General features: G+C 49.0%; 1 protein-coding gene across 1 annotated transcript in view; it reads right to left on the minus strand.

Moving 5' to 3' along the window:
- Positions 1 to 10,897, minus strand: part of TBCD (tubulin folding cofactor D) — a 220,676-nt gene extending 209,779 nt beyond the window's left edge. Inside the window, exon 1 of the mRNA XM_090061103.1 lies at positions 10,626 to 10,897. Within this exon, the coding sequence (XP_089917229.1) occupies positions 10,626 to 10,794 (169 nt within the window). The 5' untranslated portion in view covers positions 10,795 to 10,897. The remainder of the gene's footprint in view (positions 1 to 10,625) is intronic.
- Positions 10,898 to 12,951: the final 2,054 nt, after the last annotated feature.

Raw genomic sequence — 12,951 nt, forward strand, 5'->3', positions numbered from 1 at the left:
GAGGGACCAGAACTTGCCCTGCCGTCCCCTTCATCCCCTCCGCCAGCACCCCCATGCTGCTGCCCCCTCCAAGGAGCAGGGCCAGTCTGACCCCTCTGTCGTGGCAGCGCTCCACTGTCCCACTCCATCCCCACCATATCCTCTGTCCCCTTCTGCCAGCACCCCGTGCCACCGCTGCCTCCAAGCTTGAGAGTTCCAAAAGTTCCCCCCACCCCATCCCACTCAGAGTCCAGCCCCACAACACCCCAATCCTCCACATCCGGCCAACTGCCTGTGTGTCTGTCTGTGCGGAGCACTCCAATTGGCCGTTTCAGTAAGCATTGTGATTGCCTGTCGAGACAACAAATCAGAGTGCTCCGAAAGCATTTTACACACACACACACACACACACACACGCACACACACAAACTAAGCCCTTTATGCATATAGAATATATCAGAAAAATTACTAAGACCGTACATCTTACTCATGACTACCATCCATTACTGTTCCAACCAACAGACATCCATAAATTCATGCCTGAGCATCTTTCATGTTGCCAAAAGCCAACCCTCAAAGCACAGACAGATGAAGAAATGTGGGGTCCTTTTTGCATGACCCTATTGCAGAGCTCACTATAGCTCTCTCTTCCAGAAGACCAAGCTGGCAGTGGTACATTTCTGATGCAGCTTTGCAAAGTGAGGACACTACTATACTGTGTGGACTGTAACTGTTACAAGCAAACCAGCCTTGCTCTGTATATCCCACCTGCCTTCCTACTGTTTACATCTCCTTGAATCCTGATCCTAAACCCACCCATTCTCCAGCTACTGCATTCTATTCCAGCCCTCACCATCAACAGGTGCCAGTCTAAAAATCCCACAAATACACAACCACAGACTCCAAGTAAGACAGAAACAAAGCTGCTGGATCTATTACCACAAGAGTCCAACAGCAATCAATAGATCAGAAATGGTAAAGGCTCCTCCAACACTGAGGATGGATAGACATTGGACAGATATGGAGAAGCAGTCACAGAGCAAAAAGAGCTCCACCACTCAAAGAACTACCTCTCTCCACCCCCTGGAGAAATGCCAACACATATAGCTCAACTCTTAAGGGTCAGTAATTAAACCAGAATTTGGACATTGTAGTTCAGCATCATTTCAGATTTGGAAGGTGTTTTTTACAATTATAAGGGCTACTAGCTCTTTTCATAAGAAAATAAAGGCTAATTTGTTCCCACAATTGATATACAAGACCTTCCTTCCCTCAGTTGACTGAAAAAAATGTCCTAGTCATTATTGCCCATGACAGAGGTCAACAACCTTTTTAGGCTGTGAGCCAAAATGATTTAGTTCAGGGCACCAGGGGCAGATGCAGGGGATGCAGTGGTATGGTCACACACCTATTACACAACATACCTCATGTGCCAGAGGCTGCAGTTCCCTACAGCCCCAGATTCCTGGTTCCCCTGAGAGCCAGCTAGAGCCCCTGGCTAATCTGGCAGATCCAGGCAGACCCAGCATTGAGCACGTGAAGAAAGGGGGGATACAGCCACTATACCCAACTGAGCCAGGGGCAGGAAAAGCCCTAGGATGGCTTCATAGATTTCACAGACATTAAGGCTGGAAGGGACCTCAAAGATCATCAAGTCCAGCCCCCTGCCCAGGGGAAGGAAGTCAGCTAGGTTCAAAGGACCCCACCAAGATAAGCATCCAAGCGTTTCTTGAATAAGTCCAGAGTAGGTGCCTGCACCACTTCTGAAGGGAGTCTATTGCAGGTCCTGGGGGCTTGACAGGTTGCAACGGTGGGCGGATGAGAATAGGATGGGGTTTAACACTGATAAGTGCAAGGTGTTGCACATGGGGAGGAAGAACCGGCACCACACTTACAGGTTGTGGAACTCCCCTCTTGCCAGCACGGAGACGGAAAAGGATCTTGGAGTCGTCATTGACTCCACGATGAACATGGGCCGGCAGTGTGGGGAGGCAGTCAAGAAGGCCAACCGTACCCTGTCATGCATCCACAGATGCATCTCGAGCAGGTCCAGGGAGGTGATCCTCCCCCTCTATGCGGCACTGGTCAGGCCGCAGCTGGAGTACTGCGTCCAGTTCTGGGCGCCACACTTCAAGAGGGACGTGGACGATATGGAAAGAGTCCAGAGGAGGGCCACTCACTCGTATGATCAGGGGTCAGCAGGGCAGGCCTTATGAGGAGAGGCTACGGGACCTGAACCTGTTTAGCCTCCACAAGAGAAGGTTAAGGGGGGACCTTGTGGCCTGCTACAAACTGGTCAGGGGGGATCAGCAGGTATTGGGGGAGTCCCTGTTCCCCCGTGCGCTGCCAGGAGTGACCAGGAATAACGGTCACAAGCTGGCGGAGGGTAGGTTTAGACTAGATATTAGGAGGCGCTACTTCACAGTCAGGGCGGCTAGGGCCTGGAACCGGCTTCCAGGGGAAGTGGTGCAGGCTCCTAGCCTGGGGATTTTTAAAAGGAAGTTAGATGAGCACCTTGCCGGGGTCATCTGACCCCGGTGCTCTTTCCTGCCAAGGCAGGGGGTCGGACTAGATGATCTACCTAGGTCCCTTCCGACTCTAGCTACTACGAAACTATGAAACTATGAGACAGTAAAGAAATTTTTTCTTATGTCCAGCCTAAAACAGTCTTGTAGGAGTTCGTCTTTGTTTTTCCTTGGGGCGCTCTGGTGAACAGAAGTTCTCCCAGATCCTGATGAATACCCCTTACAGGCAGCCACCAGGTCCCCCTGAGCCTGTACTTTTCCAGATTGAAGAGTCCCATGGCTCTCAGCCTCTCTTCATAAGGCCTGTTCTCTTGCTCTCTGATCATGTGCATGGCTTTCCTCTGGACTCTCTCAAGCTTCTCCACATCCTTCTTGAATTGCAGAGCCCAGAATTGGATGCAGTACTCCAGCTGTGGCTTCACCAAGGCCAAGTACAGCAGGAGGATGACATCCTGAGATTTACTTGAGAAGCTTCTATAGATGCAAGCCAGGATTTTGTTTGCTTTGCCAGCTGCGACATCGCATTGGTGCTCAGGTTCATCGTGTGGTCAGTCATGATCCCCAAGTCTCTTTCAACAGTGGTGCTAGCAAGCATGACACTGCCAAGCCTATAAGTGTGCTGCGGGTTCCCCCCACAAGGTGGAGTACCTTACATTTATCGGTATTGAATGTCATCAGGTTTGTGTCTGCCCACTTACTAAGCTTATCCAAGTCAGCCTGGATTACTAGCCTATCCTCAGGTGTGGACGCTGTGCCCCAAAGTTTAGTGTCATCGGGGAACTTAGCCAGTGGGCTTCTGACACCAATGTCCAGGATTGATAAAGATGTTAGAGAACTAGTCCAAGGACAGAGCCTTGACTGGTCATGGAGCACCATAATGATTCACCGCTATCGACCACTACTCTCCGAGTCTGACCTCGGAGCCAATTTCCCAGCCATCGGACTATAGCTGAGGTCACAGTTGGTCAATTCTTCTGTGAAGAGGTCATGGGACACCAGATCAAAGGCTTTTTTAAAGTCTAGGTATATGACATCAATCTCTTCTCCCTTGTCCAGGTGATGCATCACCTGGTCATAGGAGGAGATGAGATTGGTCAGGCAAGACCTAATCATGACAAATCCATGCTGGCTAACCCTCAGGATGTTGTCCTCAGCCAGCTTATCCAGAAGGGTCTTCTTGATAATTTTCTCGAGAACCTTACCAGGGATTGAGGTCAAGCTGACTGGCCTGTAATTCCTGGGATCTACTTTCCACCCTTTTAGGGCTTCTGCCCCTTTGTAGCCAAGGGCTGTGGGGAGCGCCTATTCAGGGTGCCAGGCATAGGAGCAGCAACAGCAGCAGCAGCAAGTAGGTCTTTGCTACCTTCCCCTCCACTGAGTTTCCCCCACTAACCTGAGGGATACAGCTGGTGGGTACAGGGCTCAGATGGGGATGGTGGCAGGCAGTCCCCCTTCCAGCACCTGCTGCTGCTCAACAGAGGTCACCCAGTGGGACTGGGCAAAGAGAAAGATTCTGGAAGGGGAGACCCACCTACCATTGCTGTCCTCAGCCAAGCCTGGCACCCCACGCAGCCACTCACAGAAGCCCAGGCTGGAGCGGCAGCAGCCCTAGGACTTCCCCCTCCTTCCAAGTTGGCCAGGGACAGCAACCATGCACTTATCCCCCTCTTCCTATAGTCAGAGGCAATCCTGGGCCAACCCTGATAGAGAAGGGGAGAAGGGAATGGAAGGGTAGGTGAGGTGCTGCACATAGGGGAGAGAGTCTTACCTGCTTTGGAGACTCTCCAAGAAATCCCCGGCAGGTGTTGCTAAGGCAGGGTCTGCCCTTGGAATGGGGGCGATGGGGAAGAGGTGTAGCCACCCCTGCAGCAGCCAGTCATCTCACACTTCCTGCTTTTCCAATTCCTAGATCTACCCATGGAAGCTAAACAACAGTTAGCACTAGGACCCAGGCCACCACTGACACTTCTCCCCAACGCAACACATGGAAAGTTCCTGCTGCTCAGCACTGAAGCCCCACATCTGGGAGTCAGGTCAAACAACTCTGCAGGTTAAAGGTTGCCAATCCCTGGCCTAGTATATTTGGTATGGCCTGCCTGTTCAGCTGGAAATAGTTACAAGACCCTTCTAAAGGGATCATTTCTAGAATCAAATCCTGTGCATTATCTATATTGTGTATTATATTTTGGCCACATTTTTTAATTCAGGGAAATTCTGACTTCTGCCCAAAAGCCTGTACTATGCATTTTAGTATGTATAAGACCACAAAGGCAACCTGTCACAAGCTCTATAAATAAAGTACCTTTAAACTAAAGTAAAAACTAAATCCAATCTAAAGCATCAGGGGAAGAGAGAATTAGATTTCACCAATGATCACAGAGTCGCTGAAGCAACACAAGATTCTTATCCCAGTAGCCAAAGGAACTTCTTCTCTATCTCCTTTATTTTGGAAGCAGGGGAGGAAAAGACTATAGAAATGGAGGAGAACTCTTAATCCTTCCATTTTCCTGCCTTTCTCTTTTTGAAAAATTATCCTGCTTTCTACATCTTTGCTACTTTACTTTTGTTCTTCTCTTTACTGCTAGGAGCCTAGATGCAAGTAACGTTTAACAGCAATACACTTGGAATGCCTCTAGATGGCACTGTAGAACTGAATAAAACATGGGAATCAACTTCAAGGTTTTCTCAATCTGCTCCACCTTGACACTAGCTCTTAGAACACTACTGAGTACCACTGTACTATCTAGTAAAAGACAATCTTCATAAAAATTAATAGCCTAGTCAGTCAGTGGCAATTTTAGCCATGAAGAAAGCATGTGAACAAATATAGCAATTACAATCCAATTAACTCTACTGATTCCTACAACAACGGAGAGATTAAATAACGTTCAACATCCTGCTAGCTTGCTTAACCATACTGTAATTCTGCAGTCAGAAACGACTTCCAAGACTGCAATACTGGCAAGACTAAACTTAGACTAAACAAAACTTTTCAAGGCTATGATTTCACATTTTATATTTAAAAAAAAAAAACCATACAACTGGGTAGAACATCAGAGGACTGAATAAGAGTTAAACATTATTAACTAGCCTGTAATTGATAATTATGCAATACTCTGCGCTATAAATAAACTGTCTTCCTCACTTCAGGCAGTTAGTAACTGGCCAATGTCCTGAAGCATGAAACTGTAGAGCTTATAATTGCTTAGCCTATCTAATGTGGCTGGGCAAGTTCTCATTTTGCTTATAAAATATGTGATCTCTTATCAACTTATGCTACATTCTGGAAATAAACGATAACTTGTGGCAGTAGATTCTACATGTGATTTTGTGTAAAAAAGTATTTCTTATTGAGAGTTCTAAGCAGATAAAACATCAAATTCAAAAGGACAAGTACATGTTTTCAGGGTACACATTAGGACTGTCACAGCACATTTTGAAAAAAATTAATCATCTGCTGCATATTTCCTGAACAGGTGCAGTTAATTTACAACACAGGAGATGGTATGAGCAGTTTTGGTTACTCCCACCAAAGTGGTCTTTTTGTTTGCGATGAACCCTTATCAGAAGATGCCCTGATTATTTTGTAAGATGCCTGCCTTCATTACACTTTGAAACTTCTGTTTGCTTTTACACCTTTAAAATACATTTTGGCCCTTCCAGTTCCCTCCCCCCCCCACATAAAACCTGCTATCATTTATGCTCCTGTAGGTTGGTGTGATCCAAAGCATGGCTTCAGTCTGACAAAGTTATTACTTTTTAAATAGCACTTGATGAGTCTCACAGCAGAAATACATAGCTAAATCAAATTTCACTGTACATTTATGCATGGATAACTTTGCTACATACTAAATATTTGAAAGAAATGTAGGGTTGAGGCCCAGACTACAGTTTCTGAGAAACAGTGAAGTGGAGTTCCTTCTTATGAACCATGCAAAAATGTTCAGGAGTCCTCAGTAAAGTCCCTTCCAGACTATACTTTAAGTTCACAAGTACAGTATACCAGTGAAAGTTTGCTGACACATATAGCTAAATGCCTTTTTTCACAAGTTTTCTGTATCATCCCCTAAATGGCAATGAGGGAAGTCCTTGCTGATAACTGAAAAGTGTACAAAACAAGGGTAGTGATGAAATTATTAAAATAACTACCAAACAAAAAAAATCATATAAAACAAATAGCAAAATGATGGACTACATCACAATAACAAAGTGGTATAAATGAAAGAAAAAAATAATATACCAACGTATACTTAAAATTGTGGATAAAATATTGCATGATATACTGTACACCATTTCAGAAATTAGTGTACAGTATATTATACAATCACTATATAAATTAGCGATTGTATAATAAAGCACACAAGGATGCAGAGATAAGATTATCTACTCTCATTCTTGGCATTTACTGAGTTAAGTATTTAACCATAAAACTGTAATATTTTCTTAGGAGTTCTCTTAATAGCACCATATTAGTATTGTGCTTCAGGATTTCCAGTAGTTACCCACTGAGACCAGAAAGAAATATATGGGAAGGGGGGATAGGAAAGGATTCTTTCTCCTTGACTTCTGGGATATTTTTATTAGTCTTCCTCCAAAGCATCAGACTGACAAGAGCTAAAGATGGGCCATTAGGTAGAGTGCACTGGTTAGTGGTACTGAAAAACTTATCAGCAGGGATCCAGGTTTTCCACTCCACACAGAAAAACAGAGAAAACCACAGATTTCCTGTTTTTAATTGGAGAAAAAAACAGATTTTACCTTTTAGCAGAGAAACCTGTGGATTTCCCAATTTTGCAACAATTTTCCCCGCCCCCCATTGTTGCCCCTCTGCAGTCCACACACATGCTGCCCAGCTAGCTGGGGGGGAAGGGCTCACACACAGCAGCTCCCACAATCCCACACCACTTCCACTGCTATGCCCTGTGCTGTTTTGGCACAGCCGGTTGCATATCTGGCTCTGCGGGCAAGCAGCATGGCAAACAATGGGACAGGGCAGTGCTGGTGGGGGGTGCTGCGTGTGAGCCCCCCCCACCCAGGTGGCATGTGTGCAGCCCATAGAGGGGCACTGAGTGGGGAGGAAGGGAGGCAGGGAGAAAACTCACATGCGGCAGCCACCACCATGGGCGCTACCACACCACTTGCCCACAGAGCCGCACATGTGACTGGCCACGGCAAAGCAGCACAGGGTGCAGCTGTGGCAGTGGTGTTAGCAGTGTGTGGCAGTGGCAGCCACCCTGCCCCCCACGTCCAGCCACATGGCATGTGTGTGGCCCACAGAAGGGCACCACTGCCCTCGCCCCCCCCAGCCCTGCTCTTGGCTGCGGGCATAGAGACATACTCCCCCTCCCCAATTCTCGATCTGGTTCCACCAAACCCCTTCCCTTTCCCCCACTCCACCCCATCCCCCCACACACACTTACCTGCTGGTGTGTGTGTCTGTCCCTGCATGCATGCATCTGTGTCCGTGTCTGTCTGCATGTGTGCCTGAGTGTGTGGGGCTGAGAGACTGTTGTGGGGGGACTGAGGGGCACCAGCAGGGCTGGGGGAGCTTTGGGGGGCTTTTAATTTTAATCATGGATTAGGGGGGGTTTATCAGACAATTTAGTTTTTTATTAGAAAATTTGTAATTTTTTATCAGGGAAAACCAGGATCCCTGCTTATCAGGTGCCTAACTGGTGTACTGTTGTCACCTGCTCTGAATTGAGTCTCTGCCAATATGGTGAGCAGATTAAAGCTTTGGTGGCACATTTAATTTCTCTTGCTGTTTTTCAGTGGTACTTTTAGGATCTTCAGTATAAAAAAAAAAAACTACAGTTTATAGACTCTTTGGGGTTGAGCTGCAACTTAAGATACGTGGGGAGGGCTACAGTAAATGTTTATGTCTATTATGCGGTTGCCAGAAATTGCAGGGGATTGAACTCAGTGATGCTTGTGGTCCCTTCCATTCCTATGTTCGTCTTCTATGGAACATAATAAGGCACATACCAAGTGCCTTATTAAGGTACGTACCTTACCAGTTATGTCAAAACAATATAGATAAATATATCAACTCAAATTTAACATAAAAATAAGCCAAAAGTGGTTTTTTGGTCACCTGACATTACATAAATAATGGAAGAAGTGCATAAGACACATTTTCACTATTTCCGTGTTTCCTTAAGACTCTCGTAACTGTGCAATCTGGCTCCCAGCTCATAAATCCTTCATCCACCTATGTTGCACTTACCAACTATGGCAACTGTCACTTTAGTCCCATTAGAGTAGAAGCCTGACACATGTCCCTATATCCCAGTGATGCTCAACATTTTTCCTCCGGCCAACTGGATGAGCAATTCCTGGTCCAACTGCAGACAAAATAGTGGTTCCAGTCCAGTGCACAAGGCAGAGTGGCCACCACTTAGCCACACTGGGGGGTGGGGAGCAGGACAGCCCTAGAGCAAGGAAAGGAGGCTTCACCAGCCCCACAAGCACAAGGAAAGGGATGTAACCCACCCCTGCAGGGAAAAGGGGGCATGCCATGGCATGGCCTGGTCCCCAGGGGAATGGGGGCACATCCTGGCCTTACCCCAACCCCACAAAGAAAGGGGGTCATGGCCTGCCCCCTCTTCTTGAGGGGAATAGAGTGTGGCCTGGCTCATAAGAGTAAAGGGGTAAAGCCTAGGCCCAGCCCCCTGGAGGAAAGGGCGTGTGGCCCAGCCCCAACCCAGTCAGGGGGAAGGTGGGGAGGGGCAGGGGAGCAACCTGGCTCCAACCAGACATGCGGGTCTTGGGGTTTGAAAATTAGTCAGGGGGTGGGGGATGGCTGTATTCATGGCCACCACTCCCGCACAGCCAAATTCTCTGACTTGTGGGGAGCCCTGCAGGCCAGATGCAATGGTTCTACATGCTGCATTTGGCCTGCAAGCTGAAGGCTTGAGCACCCCAGCTATGTCCTATAGGATATCACAAAAAAATGACAGCTCCATATCTTTGTGACATATGTAAGTATTATGGTACAAGCAAAGTACACTGTACCAGGTAAGTACATCATTCACTAAACAGCAGGTTTGCTGCTCATTACTTACTTTGTACCAAATACTGGTTTCTGTGAGGTATGTAAAACTGCTTAGGTGCACAGCATCTTTCAACCCCACTGTCTGCATGCTATGTGAAAGCGTAACTGTCTGCTTTGCAACTAACTGTATTTCATTTAAACTACACCAGAAATAGTAAAGGGAGGAGACCTGTCACAGTGCTGATATTAGAGGTCTTGAATATGAACAGGGCTACTCAGTTTCACAGCTGTTCTCTCTCACCATTTTCAAGGCTTTTAATACCAATCCCAAAGCTTTGCCAATTAATCAGATTCAGAGCTGCTAATACCACAATATGAAAAAAACTATAAGCAATGTCAGTAAGGTTGCATGACTGTCATCGCCATGGTACTAGCAACCCCAAAACTAATAAGTCCCCTTCATTTATAAAGTCTCTAATAGCAGGCCCAGAACTACTAGAAACCTTGAAAGAGAAGGGAACTTCTGTCTGCTGGGGTGCTAATGACACACAACTGCACGGCAGCAGTGATCTTCCTCCTTCTGAGGTTTTCATAGAGACTAGGACTGAAACCATTTGTACGCATACAGATTAATGTCCTCAAAGTCATTAGAGGAGTAACTATAAAATCAGTGTTTTCTGGAACAGTGGTTTTGATGCATCAGAAGGTTTTGCATTACATCCCACGTAACTGTGCCAGCCCCACCAGAGGAGTCGGATCTCTCTGGAAGAGGGATGCAAGTCAGCAATGAGGCCAACGTTCCTCCCAGTCACTCTCAGATGACAGAGGGTCTAGGATGGCAGTGCTGGGTCTGATCACCCCAAAAGGGCCCAATCCAGCCATGCAGGGAATGGGGGGCCCCACCCGAATGCGTGGGGAAGGGGGCCACGGCCCAGCAGCAAGGGGCTTCACACTTGGCAGTGGTGGGGGAGAAGGGGAAAATTATCACCCATACATTTCCCGGCGGCTGGCGAGCTCCGGGGACCGGGCTGAGCACCCTGGGCTACATGCCCCGCGGCCCCTGCTCCTAGCACGGGAGGCGGCCTCACGGGAGGGGAGGGGGGAGGGGGACGGGCATCTGCCCTCACCTACGAACTTCTCCACGGCCGCCTCGCGAGCCACCAGGTCCCCGCAGACGCCGCGCAGGTTGCGGATCAAACCGCTGGTCTCCGGACCCTCCGTGAAACACTCCAGGGCGCTCCCCTGGGCGATCACATCGGGCTCACGGTTGTCGCCGTCCGCGCCACTCAGCGCCATGGCCCCGAGCGCCCCCCGGGCCGCGTCACCCCAGCAACTGCCGCTCGCGCTCTGCCGGGCCCAACCGCTCCGCCCCCGGGCTACGGCGCGCCGCGCGGGACACGTTAGCGCCTGGGCGGCTGTCCCCGAACGCGGCCCCGCCCCCGCCCGGTGGGGCGCAGCAGGAAGCGCCTCCTCCTGCCGCCGGCGCCCGCAGTGACTGATGGCGCTGTGCAGGGGCACGTGATCTCCCGAGGCCTGGTGAGCCGCATGGGCCACGCTCCATAGAGCAGGAGCTGGCTGCTGTGCTTCACCTGTTTGTTGGGGATTTTTTGGGAAATATAAACACAACATCTAGTAAAAGCTTATCTGCACATACCTTATGCCATATTTAAAACCCACGCACCTGTTAGAATAAACCCGCACTCCCACCCACCCACCCATCCACAGTCCTTTCCCTAACCCACGGGGTCTCAAACTGTGGGTCACGACCCGCCTCGGGGTCACGAGCAACTTAAAAGGGGGCCGCAAATTTCGCCCGCCCGGAGAAGCGGTGCACAGTGATAGCAACGAGCAGTGAACGGCAGCAACGGCTGTGTGAGCTCCCTGTCCCCGGCTGCCATCCAGCACTGGGGGTCGCGGCATCACAAAGTTTGAACGCCCCTGCCCTAGCCCAATCACAGTCTCTTAGTCCTAGCCCCGCTTTTGGGGTTTACATTCTCAGTCCATTCACTGTCCTTGTCGCTGTTGCTTCCACTACTGCTGTCATGGGCGCTGACTCCAGGTCCGGTTGTGTCACTGGCCTCTTGGTTATCCCTGTCTACTCCCCGTCTTGGGAGGTCCTTGCCAGATGGAGTTGACTGCATCTTCTCCGTCCTCTCCCACCAATTTATGGTGGTAGGACTAGAGTTCACACAGAAACATTTTAGCAGTCTGTTTCCTCCAGCTCCATATGAGTCTGTACATCGGGAGGTTCCTGGACCAAGTGTCGATACAGCACTGCCTTCCTTGTCATCCACCTGACCGCTGTCACCTCTTTGTGGAGCCAGTTTTCCTTTTTCCACACCCACTTGGTGTATGGTCAAAGCCATAGGAGGTGGTCGATGGTCTGTGTTTTGCCTTGGCAGATTTCCCTGGGGCAGCTGTGCTGAATCTCTGTGTCTCCGCACCCTCACTGGGGGTGCCTGGTGAGCTATTAGCCAGTTCAGGTCTCTGTGGTCCTTTCATAGGTCCTTGTGGAAGATCTGCTCTCAGACAGCTTGGCAGTTGTCTTCAGGGAGCAGCTCCACGGTCGATAGCCTGTCTCTGGCTCTGACCACCTTCTGTATCTTTCTGTGGTTGGATGTGGTAGCCGGGCATTCATTCGGTAGCCCGTACTCACCCCGGAACTCATCCAGGATCCTGTAGAACCAGGGGTGCTCCATGGTCCACAGTCTCCTTTCGGTTCGTGCATACACCCCACACTGTCTCAGGAGGTGACCTGCAAACTACTTGAGTAGACAGGCTATTTTGGTCTCTGCACCAGTCACCAGCTTGCAGATCTGGCTCATGTACCTTGCCCACAGGAAGAGGAGGATGTCTGGCATCCCCCTGCCTTTGGTCCATTTTTTCTTGTACAGGGTTTTCCTTGAACCTCTGGTCCCCTACCTTACCTGTGGCAGGTTAGGGTGTTAGGAGAGGTCTGTGTTGTGTCAGGGTTGGTGGCAGAGTTTATGGTTGTATGGGACGGTTTGGCTACAGATACAGCAGGTTGGACTAGATGACCCCTGGAAGGCCCTTCCACCCCTACTTCTCTATGACTATGCTAGAGGAAACATCTCCAACCATTCTGATCCATAGCCATAAATACAGTAGTTCCCAACCTTGTAGTCACAATCCCATTTGGGGTTGCAATGATCAAAAATGAGGTTGGAAAGATGCTCAACAGTGTCGACCATTTATTTTCATAGACATTTGGGCTGGAAGGGACCCCGGAGGATCATCGAGTCCAGCCCCCTGTCCCAGGGGCAGGAAGTCAGCTGGGATCATAGGATCCCAGCAAGATAAGCATCCAAATGTGTCTTGAAGGCATTCAAAGTGGGTGCTTGAACCACCTCCGGTGGCAGTCTGTTCCAAAGCTTGGGGGCTTGGACAGTGAAGAAGTTCTTTCTTATGTCCAGCCTGAATCGGTCAGTATTA

This window comes from Crocodylus siamensis, chromosome 8, assembly GCF_052110815.1.
Source record: "Crocodylus siamensis isolate JL-2025a chromosome 8, ASM5211081v1, whole genome shotgun sequence".
NCBI classification, from domain to species: domain Eukaryota; kingdom Metazoa; phylum Chordata; order Crocodylia; family Crocodylidae; genus Crocodylus; species Crocodylus siamensis.